This window comes from Arvicanthis niloticus, chromosome 27, assembly GCF_011762505.2.
Source record: "Arvicanthis niloticus isolate mArvNil1 chromosome 27, mArvNil1.pat.X, whole genome shotgun sequence".
Lineage (NCBI taxonomy): Eukaryota > Metazoa > Chordata > Mammalia > Rodentia > Muridae > Arvicanthis > Arvicanthis niloticus.
In genome coordinates this window covers 3,316,681-3,337,253 of record NC_133435.1, presented here as the reverse complement: position 1 = coordinate 3,337,253, position 20,573 = coordinate 3,316,681, and the positions used below count along the sequence as shown (strand labels likewise).

Genomic DNA, 20,573 nt, shown 5'->3' with positions numbered 1-20,573 from the left:
TGCTTTGCTGGTTCTGCCTCCCTTCTAGAATGTATTCAGTCCCTTGCAGGTCTGTCAGAGCTGTCTTTTAAACTGTAACTAGCTCATGCCACTTATGTGCTTAAATACCTGCACCACTGTGGATGCTAAGTCCTGCCTTCTGCCCAATGCTCAGCAACTCCCCAGCCACACTCAACTCTGTGACTTAGGGCACCAAGGCCTTTTCCCATCCCAGGGCTTCCACCCCCAGGGCTGTGCTGAGAAGTTAGAGTCTTGCAGCAGGAGGCCAAAGAAGAACAAAACACGGATACCTGGTTCCAACTGCTTCCCCTGCCTGCTTCTCATCCTCTTGTTCCATGAGACTGTCTTTCCTTTCTCCCTCCTTTCACAGGTTAGCACTGGCTGGATTTGCTGAGACCCAGGGGCTTCCTAGGACACTTGCCTATTCATGCATCTTACTCACTTTCAGATCCTGTGTCCCAGCCATTCTTCCGGATGGAGTCGCAGTCTGAGCGGCAAGGTGACACAGCTGGGAGGTTGGGGGCCACGCTGCACACCACCACACCCCGCCTTGCTGTCAGGATGCGTGGGGATTCTGGGTGGAATGTGCTCATCTCTTGTGGCTCACCACCCAGCGCATCCAGGCCCTTGTCCAAATTGCTCCTGGAGTCGCTCTGGAAGCAGGGTGTGTAGGCCATGGGGCGCACTGGTACCTGTGGGGGCCCCACCTCCTGGTACACGTTGCGCCCGTCTCCTGCTCGCAGGCTGCGGAATGGGATGCCGTTGCTCTTATGCAGCAGCGCAGCTGTGGCCGGGTCCTGCACTAATGTGATGTTGTTGCGAGAGTAGTTCTTTCGAAAGACCTTCTTGCGGAAGACGATGAAGAGCACGACCAGGGTGAAGATGACGAAGAGGACCACAGCGATGCCTATCAGCTCCTCCTTTCCCACGTATGAGTGGCCAGCCTGGATGTTGGGCACAACCACAGGGCGCAAGCCACAGTACTGGCCTACATAGCCTGGGGTGCAGTTGCAGAAGAAGGAGCCGAACAGGTTGACACAGGAGCCCCCGTTCTCACACTCTTCTCGCTCACATTCATCCACGTCATCTTCGCACCTTCAGTGACAAAGCACAACAAAGCCCTTCCAACATCAGAACCACTGTACCAGAGCTCAGGCAAAAGCTTTAAAACAGAAGGAAGTCCTTACAAAGTATAGTACCTTGTGTGTGTGTGTGTGTGTGTGTGTGTGTGTGTGTGTGTGTGTGTGTGTGTGCCTGCCATGCATGTGCAGGTGCTTGCACAGACTAGAAGAGGGCATTGGATCCCTTGGAGCTGGAATTACAGGTGGCTGTGCACCACTCAATATGGGTGCTGGGAACTGAATTCAGGTCCTCTGGAAGGGCAGCAAGCACCCTGAACCATTGGTCTATCTCTTGGGCCCTAGTAGCTTTTAAGTCTGATTCCTTCTTACTTGAACACTTAAAGCATATAGTTAAAACTTCTCTCCTACTTCACACTTCTCTACTTAAGTAATTGTTCTGATATCTTCATCAAAAGAGTCTGATTCACCCATAATTTTGGTAATACACACTTTAAAATGTAGTCCAAACATCCCCAATTTGAACAGATCTGGGCTAGGTCAATCAGAAATTAGTTAGAATCACAGAGCATTTAAAAATAAATGCAGCTTTATTACTTTAAATTACATCCAGCGATTCAAGCTCAGCTAAGTATTTTTTGGTGGAGCCCTCAGAGACTTGCTCTAATGAACATGCCACGCTGATCTGTCGTTAGACTATCACTTGCTGAGAGTGCACGTATGTACTTCTGAACTGATCAAGGATGCCTGGAAGTAGCCTTTTACTCAGAATTTAAAGCATTCCGTGTCTGTCGGGCTAACACTTTAATTTCACTCATTTCCTGGAGGAAAGGGGTTTTCAAAGGAAAGGTAAAGATTAATTTCTCAGAATACTCATTAAGCACCAGGTAGTGGAGTCCAGTTGGCAGGTTCTGGGAAGTGAGTTTTATGTGTGTCTCAGGATTATCCTGGAAGATTTAGGTGGTGCTAGATCCATTAAACAAAAGAAGTGTCTTCAACATTGTAAAATGCGAGGGGATTGAATAAGTTTGAGAGGACAAAAGGATAAAGTAAAACACACAAATTAGATATAACTGCTGTGTATATTGTGTGTGCCCTCATGTATGTGTGTGCACTGCACATGCATGTGTGTGTATGTGATATATTTCCTTGTCAGTGTGGTTGTGTACACATTCCTGTGGAAACAAAAGGTTGATCTCAGATATCTTTCTCCATCACTTCCCATCTTGATTTTCTTTTTGTAAGAGACCCTGTCTTTCACTGAACCCAAAGTACAGTAGTTTGGCTAGGCTGACTGGTTAATGAATCCCAGCAAATCCCAGCCTTAGGATTACAAGTTCATGCCATCCTATCCAGGTTATCAACAAGCGTGCTAGGCCTCCGAACTCAGGGCCTCCTGTTTGCACTTCAGTCATTACCTTCAGCCAGCCCATGTGAAGCCGAACACTGTGTGGGAAAGACAGCAGTGTACCCATTTGTTCTAATGAACTACATGCTGGGTTGTTGCCTAAGGATAAGGAGCCTGTAGAGAGAAGTCCTTGAGCAGTCTCACTTACGTGACACCTGTGAGGCCGGCTTTACAGCTGCAGACGAAGGTGTTTCCTATGGGGTCACAGGATCCTCCATTCCGGCAAGGGTTAGGGAAGCAGGCTGTGATCTCTGATTCACAGTTTGTCCCCGTGAACTGCGAGAGACAGGAACACTGATAGCCTGGGGAAAACAGAGGGCCTCATGAGCTTGGGATGCCTCAGTGGTATGCATCCTTGGACTCAGCTGTGACAGGTCCTCTCGATTCCTTATCTGAATTCTAAAGTTTGATCAGCACACTGGCTCTGTGGAATTCATTTGCCATAAAAATGACCAGGGTGCGGTTTGTATTCCATGTTAGTCCACAAAAATTTCACCTAATTATCCGTATTTTAAAGAACGCTAGTGATCTTGTCAGAGATCAGGATGGTGAGGGAGACAGCAGTGCACTCTCTATCAAGTTTCAGCAAATGGTGACAGTTCCAGATGGGAGAAGCCATTGGTGCCACGTTCCCTCCTGCCCCGAGCTCCAAGCGAGGCCAAGTCAACTCAACTAAAACTCGGTGCCTAACTCTTCATATGCCCTGTGCAGAGCCTCGTCTTTGCATCTCTTTCATGTTCTATTCATGAACCTGTCATACAAAACTATGCACTGATGTCTGCACCACAGACAACATTAACTATCAGGGGAATAAGACTTGGAGTCTTACATGTGCCTTGGGGTGGAAAGGATACGTTACTATAGCTATGAAATTGTTGTCCTTAGAGTTAGATGCATACTTAGCAAATGAGGGATGTTCTATGGGTTTTGCATTGTAATTCCCAGTGTTTATGCCGCCCTGGAAACAACCTGGACATCCCTTTCAGTATTTTAGCTTTCTTCTGTAGAATGCTGATATTTTGTGATTATTTCTAGCAATCATTCTTCTGCTGGATTTCCATTATGTCTTTTATTTCGAAACATCATTCACGTCACATATGGACAGTCTTCTATGGTTCTTCCTTCCAATACATTGTAATCTCTTAACGTTAATTAAACAAACAGAATTTGTATTACTGTAATTAACTGTATATGCTATTTGTTGCTAAGCTAACTAGGGAATTGTGACTTTTATTTTCATGCATATTTTAGTCTTTAAAAAACGTCAAAGATGAATCTGTGCTTTGAATCCCTCTTTTTCTGAATACTTATTTAATTTACTCCAGATTTTTCGTCAAGCAGGCCTTCCTGTGCTGAACTGCACACAGTGACTCATATTGTCACTTGCTAAGGAGGTCTCTGCTGATGCCTCTGGGGTCTCCACCTTGAACAGCTGGCCTACTACCCAGCATTCTTGCATACCTGTGTTAAAGATCAGTTTCTGGATTCATCTGGCTTATTTTCTCTTTCATTTGGAGATTCTATAATTGCTTCCCAGGGGAAGGGGTTGAAGGAGGCAAATTTTATGGAATTTTGTCTAGTTAAATCCTAAGACTTCATTGAAAGTTAGGAAATTGAAGCAATCTTCTGCATGTTGTTTTTGGGAATGCCAAAGTCTCTGAAGCTTGCAAGAGACCGGATTGCTTTTCTCTCCAATATTTTGGAAGGTCAGAGTTTTGAAATTTCATGATATTTAGCATGGGCTTGTTCTAGCCACTGCTGGATCCTCAGTAGGCTCTTGTAATCTCAAAACTCATATCCTTTAATTTTTGGTAAATTGTACATGTTCTTGCATCTGTTTATTGGTGATTTCCTTTGTTTTCTCTTCTGTCTTCTTGGAAGTTTTCCTATTTGTATCTGAGATTGAGACCTTCCTGGATTTTTTTTTTTTTTTTATCTTGCCTGTGCCCTTAAATTCTCACTTCTTGCTTATTTCTGTGGACAGATTCTCATTTTGGATTACTTTTGAGACTGGCTGACAAGTGTGTTTCAATAACTCTGTCTTATCCTCCCTTTTTTTTTTTTTTGACAATTGTGTAACATGAGCCCCAGATTTATGTACTATGGTCATAGCCTCTTTTCTTACCTCCCGAGGGTAATAATAATTCATGATGCTTTTCTACCTGTGTAGTTTCTCCTGATTCTTTTGATATCCATAACAGGCTACTTTGTGTTTCGGGCCAGCTAGACTACTGTACCCTGCCATTTAAGCACTGGTCTTATAGTTCAGGTATTTGTGGATGTATCAACATTTACAATCAATCATTACTGTTCATAATGTGTATGTGCTCAAGAAGAATTTTTGTCTAAATCAACACCCAGAGAAAACTTTGCCCATTTCCAGCCAACTGGCCCGCTCTATGGATTATCATTTTAATACTGCAAAACCAGCTTTTATGTGGGTTTCCAGCTACTAGCCTGCCCTCCAAGTTTTAGACTTGCTAGCCCAAGATCACATTTAGATAATCCCATAAGATTATAATCTTATCCCTTTCTGTGCATGTATATAAATATACATTTATGTGTGTATGTGTGACACACACACACACACACACACACACACACACACACCTTCCTGTTGATTCTTCTCTGGAGAACTCTAACATTATCTTCCCAATTATACAGCTCCCACATGATCTTCTACAGGGCATCTATGACTACTTACTGTAGCAGTCAGCTTGACTAACTTCCTGTCTCTAACGACTAACAGCTCTATGATAGGTGGGGGCGTGCAGGTGCCTGCTCATAGTGACTGAGTATTTGGCAGGGCAGTTATTGAACCACTGGTAGAACACTTAGAAACAGAATGGGCACAGAAAAGAGCAAACATTACAAACAGTTTGTTCAACACAGATGAGTACCAGCACGTCTAGAATAGAAACTGTGATAAGCACCAGCTCAGAGATATTTACAGCCAAGGAAACCTAGTTCTAGAGAATCCAGGACTTTCTCATGCTCACAAAGCTGGATGGACTCCTGCCAGACCAGTGCTCTCCTGACCTGTTTCGAATACCACATAACTCACTGTAACTACAACTCATTGAGCAGATCTCTGTCATCAGAAAGAGGCCAGCTGTTTCAGATCTGCATCGTGATCTCACACCCATATGAAAAAAAAACAGCAGAGGGCCCTGGAAATAAACGTGCTTTTAAGCATGTAACTTTGGTGGAGATTCTTTGATAAACAACAAAGGGGAAAATATTGGGTTAAAATACTCAGAACTAGATTGTTAGTAAATAATGATGTCTAGTATTCATCCGCTGTGAAAGACTTGCTTATCAAAACTAACCTGTCACTACTTAATGTTATAATCTCATCCATCATTCAGGTGCAGGACCTATTATTAATACTTTTTATATCAACATGTTACCACAATAAACCCAAGTGTTCTAGTGATTTAGTGTTTGAGAAATGACTTCCAGTCATTCAACAGAAGATCACATTGATCGGAGGAGGAGGACGGGAATGGTCCGCTAACATTGCTCCACAGGGAATTAGAGAGTTCATAAGACTGCTCTAGGACATGGGACTTGTAAGCAATTAAGTCTGAACCAGGCTTTTTGACTCCCAGAACTTTCTACTGTCTGAGTTCTAGAAATTATCATTGAATGAGACTAATGATTTGCCAAGAAGAGAGATAATTTCATAAAGTTCTCTGAGGGGGCAGAAGTAAGACAGACAGGAACAAACATTTCTTCTATAAGCCAAATAATCATTAAATGAACAGTCATGTATGTTTCTGTTCTTCTTAAGAATTTTCTTATGTTGCTATAATACCCACATACACACATGCATACACAGCACTCTAACACACATGTAAATATGCACACATACATACACATATACCTATACACATGCAAACACATACCAATATGCAGACATACCTACATATGCACATATCAACAAATGTACAATCACATACAGTTGCACACACCTATACATGCACAACTACACCTGTGCACAGTAATATATTTATACATACACATACCTATGCACACATGCATGCATGCACACACACAATTTCTAAAGAGATACAGAGAGCATCAAATGCTTGCAAATATTATCTAACACTGTCACAAATATTAAAAACAATTTTTCATGGTATCGTTTCTCAAGTCTGAATAAGAGTAGGGTTTTTGGGAGGTGGGAAAGAAGTAACAAAATAACTAACCAGAATAGTAACTTACCATATGACTAGGAAAAATTCCAAGTACTTTCTATGACTTGTATTTCATTTACTTCTTATAACAACTGCATACATTATGGTCTCTGAATAGCAGTTATTATCATAGTTTCTTTACAAATGAGAAAACAGGAGCTTAGGTGAGATGGTTCTCTTGTGGTTCTTGAAGCCAGTGAGCAGATGGACCGTGTAGCACTTCGCAGCTTGTAAGAAGGAAATGGCCCTACTAGCATCGAAATTATGTGTACAAAAAAAAAAAAAAAAGCTGCAGCTTCTCTCCCTTCAAATCTTGGAGACATGTGAAGTATATTTTTAAGCCTTGCTTCCAAATCTGTGTTCCTGTTTACAATCCTAGTTATAGCCCGTGCAGATGGTTTTGAAACCTGCACCCAGATAAACTTAAAGTGCTTCTCTTACTCAAAGAAGAACATCATGAAACCTATTAAATGCAAAAATAGAGTTGGAAAGAGCAATTATAGAGCAAATTTGGGTGGTGTAGGCAAATAATCAAGACAGTTCCTGTTTTATTCCTTCACTTAGTTTATTTCGCAGTTCACCCAGGCAATAGCAGCAGCCCTCTGCTTTGCTCATCAGGGGGAGGTGAACACCATTCTTTGGGTCCACATCCTGATAAGAAAACAATGCCTACCGCACAGGGGTGAAAATATTGACAGACACTTACAGAGCACCAGAGATCTAGTGTCATCTGTTGCCATGCTGCCTGAATTGTAAAATGATCATGACTTGGGGAGGTATTTGAATATGGTGAGGACCTGGGTTCCAGGTGGAGTCCTGGGTGTTCCCATCAACTGCATGTGGCCATGCCCAAGATGCTTGACTTCTGAGAACCTCCTTCCTTTTTATGATCAGTCATATTCAGGAATGCTTATGTCAGAGAGAATAACAGGGCTCCTAGATTCTGTAAGTCAATGTAGCACACAGGTACTAGGTACTTCTGTGTTATGTTGTAATTACCACAGACTCTAAAGTCAGTTTCACCTTCCTGTTGCTTATAAACTCAAATTACCACAGGCTGGGGAACCAGCTCTGTCAACCAAGTGTTTGTCTCGCAAACATGAAGACTTGAGTTCGATCAGATCCCTAGGGACTGGAAAAAGTCCAGCATGATGGTGAATGCTTGTAATCTCAGCACCTGAGAGGTAGACAAAGGCCACTCCCTGGGCCTCACTGGTCAGTTAGCCTTGGCAAAGTATTGAGTTCAGGGCTAGAGAGACCTGATCTCAAAGAGAAGTAAGGTAAACCATGTTCTTCAGGACAACAGTGGAGGTGATCTCTGACCTCTACTTGCATGCACACATGAATGTGTACATACACCAAAGTATACCTAGTCTCTCCGTGTGTCTCTTTCTCTCTTTGTCTCTGATTCCTCTGTCTTTTTCTCTCTCTACCAGCTAAAGCCAGAAAAGGTTTTCAACATAAATTTTAGGCTCAGTACTGAGACTACTAATCTCTAATGAGTGTTAATCACAGTTGGGGATGGTCTAGCTGCTGATGACCGTCCTCCCTCATTGTTAATTTGAATTTTTCCTTTCTGCAAGCCAGATCCATTCAGTGCTTTAGGACCTTGTCAAATGAAAACCTCTGGAGAGAACTATACTGGTCCCCAGGACAGGTGGCCCACATTTCAGGTACAATGTGTTGAGTGAGCCTTTGATCAGTTTCTTTAGAGATGTGGCAGCTTTTATTTGCCCACAGCAAGAGGTACATAGTGGAATCTTATCTTCTAGAATGTTCTTTTGTGCCTTCACATGACTTAAGACTTTTTGAACTATGCTTTTAGCATCTATTGCTATTAATGCTGTTCAAAAGAACAACAACAAAAAAACATTAACTTGTAATTTAGAAGAATATCAGTCAAAAAGCAAAAAACATTTTTCATAAGCTGCAGTATTCATCCTGATGACCTCCATTGTGTACGCTCAGCAGACTGCTTCTGCATTCTTGTGCCTCTGATCAGGAGGCCAATGGTGGAATACATGTAGAGCTGAGGGGAAGCAGGCTACACATGTGACACCTGCTGGTTACTAAAAAAGCAGTGGGACTTGGAACTTAAAGTGGGTCAGCACAGTGTTGCCACTCGATGAAGTGTGATGGACTGGATTTACTTAGACTTACAAGGAAGGGGAACCACAATCCAGGGACCACACCAACATAAGGAACTTGGTTCTCTGTCCATCTTTTACAAACATCTAACAGTCCATCATACAACTTGATAGGTAGAATATTCAGGGCTGCCGAGGATGAGCTAGGCAGACACTATTGTTTTTATCTTAGAGGATCTCTGGGTAACCTGATTTTGCTGACAAGAGAGTGATGCATGTCTGTTCATCTGACTTTCAACTCCTTTTAAAGACCCATGCCTTGTAACCTCTCTTGGTACTTACAGAACACATTTCTGAAGATAAAGATCTCCTAAGATCCTCCGGTAGCTGTGGTTCTCAGACTTGGCTGTATGTGGAACCTGCCTTGTTAACAGAGTTGCCTGAATTCATGTAGATTCTGATACTTCAGATTTGTGCCTGCTTCCCACTGTTCTTGAATTTTTCTTGGTAAAACATTCAGGAGTTTGCAAGTATAATTTGATTATCCAGAAGAGGATTCTTCTGGTGTGGACAACAATGGACAGAGGACAAATATATTTTCCTTTTGAATGAACAATCAAGAGACACTTCAGTAGCAAAACCTTACAAGTTCCTTGAGTGACCCGATGCATCTCAGAGGTGAAGAACCACTATGTAATTAGAGAGCCAAATGGAAACTAAAAGGTTCTCCAGATTCCAGGGCAACTTAGAGCTGGAAGGCGAAATCAGATTATTGTCTAGGGAACATGATGAGGTGCAGATTGAATCAGTAGGGTCTGGTGGGACCTGTGATACATCTTTTTAGCATCCTTGGCAACAACGGCATAGCTTGTCCTTGGGACACATTTGAGTATAGCAAGGAACAAAATTCTGGCTTCACACACTCTCAGGTATGTGATACTGGACTTCTCATTTAACTTCTCTGGCTTGTTAGTTCTTTAAAATGGGAGGGGTTGTAGAGGGAAAAATGTTGAAAAATCAAATGTCTTAGTATGTAAAGCGTTTCAGGGCAAGTGATATTCTAGTACTCTGTATACTCAAACTAGTATTTCTGACTACTGAGAATTCACCAATGTTCCTTCAGGATTTAGGCTTCCAGTTTCATACAAAGCTGTCTGAGTGATTGCTTCTGGTCTGATGACAGCATGGCTTAGTGCATTGCTTCACCAAATTACAGCTCAGTTCCCCCTGTGTTTTCCCTTCATTGTCCTGAGTTGAGTATCATGAGGCATGGAGAATTGAGCATGTCTTATTCAGAATGTGGGTGCTCCCTGGTCTACACCCCCACCAATGTGTCTGAAAATGTATGGGTCAGAATGGGTCCCAGTCATTTCTTCTCCGTGGTGATTGCTGTTTTCAGGTCATGTTTGTGAAATATACATAATTTTAAGACACTACCAAGGAGGGGGGAGGATTTCTTTCTGTGGTTGATTTATGGAGTCACGTTACAATTTAGCACTCGGTGCTCTGACTCCCCCGGAGTTCCCGAGGATTGCTTCTTGGGTAGGAAGAATTATAAGGTTGGTCAGAACTGCTGACTATGTCATTCCAGGCTAGTAGATGCAACTCTTTGGTCCTTGTGCCAAGGCTTTGGTTGGGTTTGGGGTAGTTGGGAAGGAACCCTGAAAAGACATATTTCTTGCTGTGGGTTGGCTGCTTTAAAGGTTATTAATGTTCTGGAACAACGTGCCACAGTTTGAGAATGAAGTCTGTTACCAGGAGATCCAACAGCCAATCATCCGGCATTGTTCTGTGAGTGAGGGATGAGGGTGGTAAACTGTGTCTTGGCATTTTACTGTGATCCATGGGAAAGAGTGACAAAACAGACTGATGTTCACATGAACTCTGCTGTCAGAATGCCATGTGCAAAGGCTTACCCCTAAGGGCCTCAGTCTACTTCCTTAACTCAGATGTCCTGTTGGAGTACTGCATGTGTCGTAGCTTTAGATCTGGGAGCCCAAGACCATTGCCTTGTGATCCAACCTCTCTGGCCACCAGAAGGAACTCATGAGGGCATGACTACACTCAATCTCACTATTCTTTAAAAGAAGGTGCTTCTTGTAAGTAATTATGGTTAATTTATGGTTCCATAGCGGGAAGTATATGTCTGAGTTTTGATGCATTCCTTTCTTGCACTCACCCTCCTAATTTGGCAAAAATTTTCAGCTAGAAAAAAAAAACATGACAAAAATGACCATGATAGGTGTTGGAGAGATGGCCCAGTGGTTAAGAGCACTGACTGCTCTTCCAAAGGATCCCTAGTCCCACCATCCACACGGCAGCTCACAGCTGCCTGTAACTCTAGTTCCCAGGGGTCTGATGTCCTCTTTGGGCATCCTTTGCCACCAGACACACATGTGGTGCACAGACATGTATGTAGCCAAAATACTCATACAGAGAAACAAAAAATAAAAGTTTTTTTTAAATGTCCATGATATTAAATAGAGTCTTCTTTGAGGCTAGGGCCTCATCTTTATAGCAAAGAAGCCTGTAGGTGCCCCCTTACATGCCAGCAAAGGAATTCTGTGTCTCTGGCTCCACACTAAGTCACAGAAGACGTCTGACATTTCTGTTAGGTGGGGCTTGATCCACCTTGAACCATGCTTCCAGAACCAGATTCTCTAGATCAGGGGGGAATGGCTGTCTTTGTAGGGCTTCCTCACATTGGCAGAATGGTGGGCTTGAGGCAAGGGGGTGCTGCTCGAGATGGGTGTGAGGGAGGATGCACTGATTATTTTAGAAAAGCATACACTCAGAGGTGCAAAGAGAAGACTGGAGCTGAAAAGAGACTACATTACCCTGGAAGGAAGAGAACCCACCGAGGAGCACAGAATCAAGAAGATTGCCCCATCATAGAAGAAAGTCAAACTTGAGGAACAAAGAGAGATGGCTGGCATATACACAGGCAAGTCTGACCATTCCGGAGGGTAAGGTGTAGGTGAAAGCAGAGGTGGGAAGGTAGTTCAGCTGGTAGAAAGCAGGAGGCCCTGGCTTTGATCCCTAATACACATACAGAGTGTTGTGATGCATGCTGGGAATCCCACTGCCCAGAAGGCAGAGGCAGGAAGGTCAGAAATCTAACACCATCCTTGGTTACACAATGAGATTGTCTCAACAAAACAAAACAAAACAAAACAGAAAAATAACTAGTGTTTCTCAGAGGGGCCCTAGAGCCATTTAGTTATATAAGGTACCTGTTCTGGGTACTTAACTAAAGCATTTCATGGCAGTTAAAATGCACCCTGCTGAGCCAGACTCCTCAGTCTTTCCCCTTTGTTCAAAGACTATTATTATTTTAAAGATAACCCTCTCTGGAAGACCACAGCTTTGCCAGGAAAAACCATGTCCTGGCATGGTTAAAGTATATTACAATTTGTGGCTGCATACCCAGGATTTGACACAGCGTGGTGTTCAATTTCAACCCAATTTAATTATATGCCCTCTCATATATTGTCAGTGCTTCACACTGGTAGGTTTTTTTTTTTTTTTCTTTTGCCTCATGAAAAAACTGGCCATGATTTGTCACGAGGGGCTGGTTTGCAGAATAGCTAGTGGAGAGTCACTGCCCATCATTTGGGAATTATGGCGCCAGAAGCACCCTTTATTTACATATACTGCTGAGACAGTAAAAACAGCAGATAGATTTCTTAAATTGAGACAGTAGGAACTTCCCCCCAGGGCACTGGGCCTTCACTGTGACAGTGACGTATGTGAGTCTGAACATCTTTGCTGTCTGTGTTCCGGCACCGCATCACTCCGTGGACAGTTTATAACAGTCTCATAATAAGATGGACTCTAAATTCAGAGTCTGGCTGCGCCCAAAGTGGATACTAATGCCGAGCAGAATCTCAAGTGATTGTGAAGAAGGTTTAAGTCCACCAATCAGATGGCTGCTGAATAGCTCTGCAAAGGGGCTGAAGGGGCTAACTGGGGCTGCTGAGAGGCGGTGGTAGCAAGGCCCAGCCAGAAGGAAGCCTGTCTAGTGGTTCTCTGCACAGACTCTGCATCTGGGAGGAAAAGGGAGTCTTCAACCTCAGGCTCCCGGACCTTAAACAACTATAGACGGACTTTGTGGCTCTGTTCTCCCCCTTTCTCCTTCATCCCCCATTTCTTTCCTGCTTTCCTCTCCTTCCATGGAGGATGCACTTGGGGAAGAAATGACTAGAGAAGAACACTGTGCTGCCCTTGGCTGGATTCCCTCCTGAGAGTCTCTGTATAGTTGTAGTTTCACCTACTTCTATTTTGTGTGTGTCGCGCGCGCATGCGCGTGCGTGTGCGCGTGCGCGTGTGTGTGCAATTAGTCTCATGAGTAATTAGGAGGACGTAGGGGCTAGAGGACAACCTTGGGACTTATTTCTCAGGCACTTCCCATCTTTTCTGTTTTGGAGACAGGATCTTCTCCAGCCTAGCACTCTCCACGCAGGCTAGGCTGGCTAGCCATTGCACCCCAACCGTCACCTAGCTCCGCCTTCCTGGTGCTGGCGCTAACAGGTGCACATCCTCATGTCTAGCTTTTAATATATGGCTCCTAGAGATAAACATTAGATTTTCATTCCTGAAATGTAGGCTTAGGTTATCCCAAGTTCCCTTTCCTTGTTTTTCAAAAGCTTGCTCCAAAGACCCTTCCTCTTAATTCTCTTCCCAGGGATGCAGGTCCACTCCTCCAACCCATACAGCTACTGGTAAAGTTATATTCAAAGGACGATCCTCTCCGGGAGGGTCCAGGAGGAGGGAGGAGCTGGCTGTGAGGGTAGGCCTACTCCAGGTGCATGCCCTCTTCTTCCCTAGGTGCCTGCACAGATGTGCACTCACCGCCAGAGGTCAGGCCACTGCAGCCGCCCCCATGGCAGTCAAGGTTAAGCAGACTGGTTGGCAGCTCCAGTTAGTGAAATCAGGCAGCTTTCTGCAGTGACAGAAGGTGGCTCCCGAAGTCACACCTTCTAGGGAACTGAAGTCTGGAAGGCTATCTGGTGGGCAGGGAAGAGGTGGTTGCACCTACAGTCTGGCATCCAGTTACGGTTAAACCAGATACCCTGCAACTGTCAGGCTTCTGCAATACAGAGGATTCAAAAGGTCTGAACACGCAAGTGTGAGAAGTCTCTCCCGGAGGGTCCTGGAGAAGGTGGGAGGGGCTGTCTGTGAGGGTAGGCCTACCTTAGCTGCACTCCCTCCCCTTGCCTAGATGCCTGCATAGATATGCACTCACCTCCAGAGGGCAGGCCGCTGCAGCTGCCCCCGTGCAGACAAGGGCTGCGTTGGCACGCGTCGGGGTAGAGCACACAGCCCAGCTTCAGCTCCGTCAGACCCACGACCTCCGCGAAGCTGCTGCGCTTGTTTTGGAGGGGTAGCTCGTTGTGATTGAGCACCACGGAGTCCAGGCAACCCTGAAAGCCACCGAGGACCTGCGTAACACGCGTGTCCGTCAGGCTGCGGATGTTATCAGCCTGCACCAGCGCACCAAAGAAGATGGCACTGTCGGTGCTTAGCGTCTGGAAGTACAGGGGTGCCCTGCGACGCTCCACGTAGCTGTCGTCCAGGGCCAGGCTGGTGAAATTGCGATTGAGCTCCAAGAAGACTGAGTGCCAGCTCCCGTCATTGACAGCGCGGCTGGAGATGCCCAGGATCCCAGGGCCGCTGCCACAGTCCAGCTGAAACCACAGCTTGCCTTCCACAATCTGTGCAAGAAGAAGTGTAGAGCCTTCATGAGTCTGGATCCGAAACGGTGTGATATTTTGTCTGCACCCCTCTCTGTCACAGCACTAATCTCCATGGAATCACCAGCTTCCACGGGACACCCACCACGTGATAAACAATGAGCTGAGGTGATCTGTTCTGCCCTTCTGGGCTTCACTAGTCCAGTTGGCAGGAGCATGGTCACATGTTAACTCTGCACACACATATACTTACACTCCCCAAACAAGTTTGCAAAAGTGTGATGTAATGAACAGAAGGAGCCAGATAGAAGCAAGGGCTTCCTGGTACCCAGCTTTGTGTGTAATTTGGATATTAAACACTGCTATTATTCTTAAGCCCGTCTTTTTCTATACTGTTCACTATATAGACAAGAGGTACTTCTAGAGTGCCCAAGCTTGGTGACTGTGTATAGCAGGGGTGTCCAGCCTTTTGTCTTCTTTGTGACACACTGTGTGAAGAACAATGTTCTTGGGCCACATATTAAATTCATGGGTGTCCAGTAACTCATAGCCCATCACACCACACAGCCTGGAAAAGAATGCAAGTGTTTGCTCTGGATGGCACTGTGACATGATTTTGTCATCGATAAAAGTATGAAGTTCACAGTTTAGAACTGCACAATTGATTTACAAAGTAAAAATCACAGACAAACTGCTAACAGTTTAAGTAAGTTTACAATTCTGTGTTAAACTGTGTTCATACCTATATTAGGGCACATTGACAAGGAGTTGGGCACCCTTGGCTTACAGTTCATGAATGTTTAACCACTGGACCTTCTGATCAGCTGTTTGAGCTTTGGGGCTGTTCCATTTCCTGGTTAGGGTACTACAGGGGCGACCCACCTGCTTTAGAAAGGGCATCTACCATATCCCCGGAGGCTACCACCAGAAAGCAAGCATTCATTGCCCATAGGTGAGAAAGCCATACCACAGGAAGATCCTAGCTGGAAGAGAGCACAGGCAGACTTCAGCATCAATGTAGACCCAGGCTTCCCTGATGTTGAGGAGATGGCTTTTGACCCTTGGTGGTCCCCATTGGACTGTGTTTCTTATAAAGGCTTAGATAGGATTGAGAGGTGGAGGCTAGGTCTCCATGTAGCCAAGCTTACATTTGGCCACTAGGGGGCTCACAGCTGGGCACTGTGAGATGAAAGGGTCTAGATCTAGAAATGGTTTTGTGGAGTCCAGTGTCCCAGGGGGTGTGTGGTCTGTCTGTCCTGACGTCTGCATTTTTGTGTATAGCACACATAGACACTTGTGAAAGGGCAGAAACGACAGGCCAACAGGAACACTCCTTTTATGTCACCAGCAGCTAAAGAAGTAAAACGTAGAACGAATTATAGAAATGAACCCAGCTGGTCTTTGCATGGTGTGCTTTACTTGAGGACCAGCAGCTTCTTTAGCTCTCATCCATACAAACGTCCTGTTTCAGAAAGTTCCCGTACCAAACAACCCAGTGACTCTCATGTCTGCTCTGTGATTCCATGGTTTTCTCACTTGCAAGTCAAGCTCATGCTTTCATGCCCCATCAACACTGGCACTTGGACAGCAGAGACAGGGTATTGGGAATGCTGAGCTTAACTCCAGGGCTGCCTGGACCACCTTGCTCTCTGGAAAGCATTGCTCTATCTCCGTGGGTTTGGGTTTGGAGACCAGAGATGATCCATGGCTTCTGCAGTAGAATAGCTGGCTATGTCACACATGAAGCGTGCGCACACACACACGTGCGCGCACACAGCTCTGAAATATATGTGCTTGGATGGAAAGGTCTGAAAGTAAACATTTATTTTCAGAGGGCTTCCACCTATAATCATATGCAATTGCTGGTTTTTTTTTTTGCTGTTGTTTAGCAAAATAGACTGAATGGCTATTATAAATTACAGCAAACTTGCTTTGTGACAATGCATAGATAATGCCCACATCTGAATTGGAGTGTACGTAATAAAGTGATATAATACAGCTTTGGAGACACCGTCTCCTGCTGCAACCCATCTGCTGGTTTACCCCAATGGCTACAAAACACTGTCCTCAGTCAGTCATGGAAAAATCTGCTGGTGAACGTGCAGTTCATGTAAGCTTCTGTAAAAGAGTGTTTAATTAACATATTATTTGATTTATGCTCCTCCCCCATCACCCCCGATTGCCTCTGGGTAATAACCAGAAAGAATTGACATGAGCCAGATGCACCCGCACATGTAAAAATTCTGCCACTAAGGAACTAAAATTATCCCATGTGAATACCGAGCACAGCTAAGTTTCTCCTCTCCTCCCCCCTCTCTTTGTATTAAAGTAACAGCAGTGGCATTGCTAAGAGCAAGAAGCCAGGCGTCCATCTGTTTCATCTCACCTTTTCCCAAAGAAGCATCACCCACATCGTCACGATTCTAAGCATTTTGAGCCATTACGTTGGTTCTATGACATTCTAGAATATGGCTGCCCAAAGTTACGCCGTGAAAGGTTAATCGTAGGCATGTTATGCCAGGAAGATAAAACAACACTTCCTTCCTTTCGAAGTGTCTGAGTCATCTTCACACTGGAAAACTGTACTCTGGTAGTTAGTTTTTGTCTGTCTACCAAGTTCTAAAGTATTTTTCTTTGCAAAGGGCGACATGTTCTCGAATCAGGCTGGCATCGAGGTGCCGCAGTGGAGACTGAAGTGTCTCTGGGCTGTGAGAAGTTTGTAGCCAAGCTACTGAAGTGGCTTACTGGTCAGGAAAATGGGTGATTATTTTCAATGATATGCATAATTTAGAGAAAGATACATACCTTTTTGTTATAAAATATCTACATCTTCAGAGTTGTATGAAATCAATGGTGTGCTTTGGTCAATTTTCAATGATTAGAGGATTAAGAGACAGGAAATAGCATCTATAAAACTAGTTTTCATAGGAATGTAGGAGTTTGAGTAGTAGTGTGAGCCTTACTGCTTTGTATCGTCAGTGTATGGATCAGTATATTCTTAGTGTATCCTTAGTGTAGGGATCAGTGTAGAATAGTCTAGCCGGAGGTCTGTGTTAGTTGGTTTTATCCTCACTGTCACCAAAATTTTTACAGAAACAGAATAGAGGAGAATTTGGTCTTCAGCTCACACTTTCAGAGGGCCCAGTCCATCCTATCCAGAAGGGTGTGGGGAACAGGATGACTCCCATGTTAGTGGCCAGAAAGCAGAAGAAATGTGGAGTTGGAACACAGAGGCCCACATTTAAAGTGGTTGCTTCTTAGTACATTATCTCTGGAACCCTCTCACAGCCATATCTAGCTGTGTGTCTCACCCATCCCCCAAGTACTTCGAAATCTAAGCAAGTTCTCAATTAAGACCAATCGATCATCACAAGGGTGATTAAACAGTCTCAGGAGAGGATACCCTTCAATATTGTATTCTCAAAGCCACTTAATGTTTATCTGACACATGGGGTACCTTCAAGAATAAAATAATTGTATCAGGAAATAAATAAATGGGTAGATGTTCCAATCAGCCCCTGGACCTTTTCGTAACTCCAGAAGAGCTTCTAACCTGCTTGCCTGTCAAGCACCCACTCACTGCTCAATAGTTATTGCTTACTAATAAAATCAACAAATGCCTCCATGTCTCAGCCTCCTCACAGGCAGACATGTGCACTCCTGCCTTTAGGGAGGGGAGTGGGAATCAGAAGTAGATGTTATGTAAAAGCACGCCGCCAGAGATTCCATGGCCCATGGTTTGTAAGACCCGCCCACACAACTTATGAACTTACCCTATCTTTTTTTTTTTGGTTCTGGGATATCAAGCCATGTCTGAGAATCATCTGACTAAAGGACTCTGTGACATGTCACTTTCCTCAATATTTCTTATATTTAGGAATATCTCGAGATTAGCATCCAAAGTTTCTGTCTGCTTTCCAGTTGGTGTCAAAAAGTCTGACAAGAAACCCCTTGAACTGCTGTGATTTCTCCTCATGTCTGCTCTGGAAATCTGACACTTTGTTTTTAATAGACTTAAAGGGGCATAGCCCCTTCTTCTATTATGGCTTTGTTGCAAGGAAAATCAGAACTGAGTTTGTGCTCAACTAATATAGTTTCTCTGGTTTTTCAAAATCATGATATTTTACTTTTTTTGCTTCATTAATTGCATCATAACCTTTTATTTTCATGTCAATGGTGCTTTACTTTTTATTGAATTTGTGTGTTTATGCTAAGTCTCAAATCTCTTTTAAAAATCAGGGCAGTAAGTGGGAAATGGAAAGGCAAGTGCTTTTTAGTGCAGCCAGAATACAGTGACACTTCAGTCCATGAAGGTTTTGTTTCTTTCTGACCATCATGCAACTCTTTAACAGTTGCCAGGGAATGCCCTCTGCCCCATGATTGTCTTAAATGTCTTACGGAACACACTCTACCTGGGAAAATCTAGGCCACCTGGAGGTGCAGTTTAAGCATTTCGGTTTAGTGTCTGAAGCAAAACACAGGCACACAATGTACCTAAGGCCAGTGAGATCAAACCTTGTGACAGGCTGTGCTCAACAAGCCCCCTACGAGGATGCTACTGGCAACATGGATGAATATCTACCACTGGTTCGGTAGGGCTGCCACCTGCTCTGGGCAAAGCCAATATGAGAGAGATACCAGACAGGGGCCAGTGATGGTCCACCACTCCCAAAGCTTTCACAGAGGGTCCCTTCAAATGGTAACCAGGTTTGTTTATTGGCATTCATTTTAAAGGTATTCAGTTTCCAACTTCAGAAACATATTTGTTATTTCATGAAGTACTGTATACTTGCATGGTGAGTGTTGCCTCAGAAGTTTATTTTTCTTTTCTGTCCCTAGAGAGGTGCCCTAGTAACAGACTTGCCAGGGATGGGAAGATGACAAGCTTCATTTTAGGATCAAGCCATCCTCATCTGATATTGCTGTTCCCTCTTAAGTTCAGTGCAGTATAGAGATTATTTAACAGAAAGTATTGGTGTCACAGTAACCCGTTAGAGCTTGAGAGAGGAGAGGGAAGGCCAGAGACATTGGTCAGTTTTCACTCAGGAGGCTCTATAGTTCTCAGGAGCCTGAGCACCTATAGACTGAAGTAACAGTCCCCTAAACAGATCAGGGGAAGTGTGTTTCTCCCATTATCTCATACCCAAAGCTAGATGTGGCCTTCTCCATTCCCAAGACCAGAAAGCTGGGTCTGGTCTATACATGCACAGGGTGTGATCTGAGATAAAATAAGCTGGAGTGTCAAGAAGGAGAACTGAGGAGAGCTTAAAGGTGAAGACCACAGAGTGGGACACACTACAGAAAGGATATCCGGATATCCTTGGTGGCTAAGCAACTTTGGGTGAATATGCAAAACCCTTCGGATTGTTCTTGATCAAGTAAATGGGAATAACACATCCATATAAAATTTGTATTAAGTTTAAAATTAGAAAGATGCGGCTACATCTGTTAGTATTCTTAGTGTAATCACGAAAGGCACTAGGTGCCTCAAGCTGCATACAAATGCCAGATATATTTTGGAGGAAATCTGGCTGCTTTAGGAGGACTTCTAAGGTCAGGAAATGATTTAAAAACTGAGAGACTTGAGTCATGAAAGGATATGTGAAATATCTGTGCTCAAGATCTCCTACTTGCTCCCCAACTAACAGTGTAGCTGTCCGGAGAGTGTGGCGAGAACACGGTGAATAAAGACAGAGCCAACCCGTTAAAGGATTAGCTTTGTCATGGGATTGATTGAGACATCTGTCCTAAGGCCCTGTGGACTGATTGGAATACAAAGGAGGCGACATGCAAGCGCTTTCTATAGGGAGAGCTCTAACTCTACCAGTCAGCTTTGAAATATTAAATACTACTAAATACTAAAACAAAGTAGGACGCTGGCACACTTCTCAACCCCGTTGCTCTCTCTTTTAGCCTGAAGTCTGTTCTGGTCTTTGTAAACTCACAAGACAATAATTTTAGTCTCTCCCAATATAACAGTCAGCATAGTCAATTAAGGAATGACTGTGGGCAGGGTATGGTGGCTCATGCCCATAATCTCAGCACTGAGATGCAAGGTTGTTTTGAGTTTGAAGTTGCCTTAGGCTTCAACATAAGACTCTCTCAGC

At 44.1% G+C, this 20,573-nt stretch overlaps 1 protein-coding gene across 2 annotated transcripts in view; it reads right to left on the bottom strand.

Moving 5' to 3' along the window:
- The window catches only part of Fat3 (FAT atypical cadherin 3), a 451,748-nt gene that overhangs the window by 12,061 nt on the left and 419,114 nt on the right, over positions 1 to 20,573 (bottom strand). For both annotated transcript variants that reach the window (XM_076925995.1, XM_076925996.1), the window contains exons 21-23: positions 14,019 to 14,487; positions 2,636 to 2,789; positions 443 to 1,095 (exon numbers count right to left, since the gene is read on the bottom strand). In XM_076925995.1, coding sequence (XP_076782110.1) covers positions 443 to 1,095; positions 2,636 to 2,789; positions 14,019 to 14,487 — 1,276 coding nt within the window. The remainder of the gene's footprint in view (positions 1 to 442; positions 1,096 to 2,635; positions 2,790 to 14,018; positions 14,488 to 20,573) is intronic.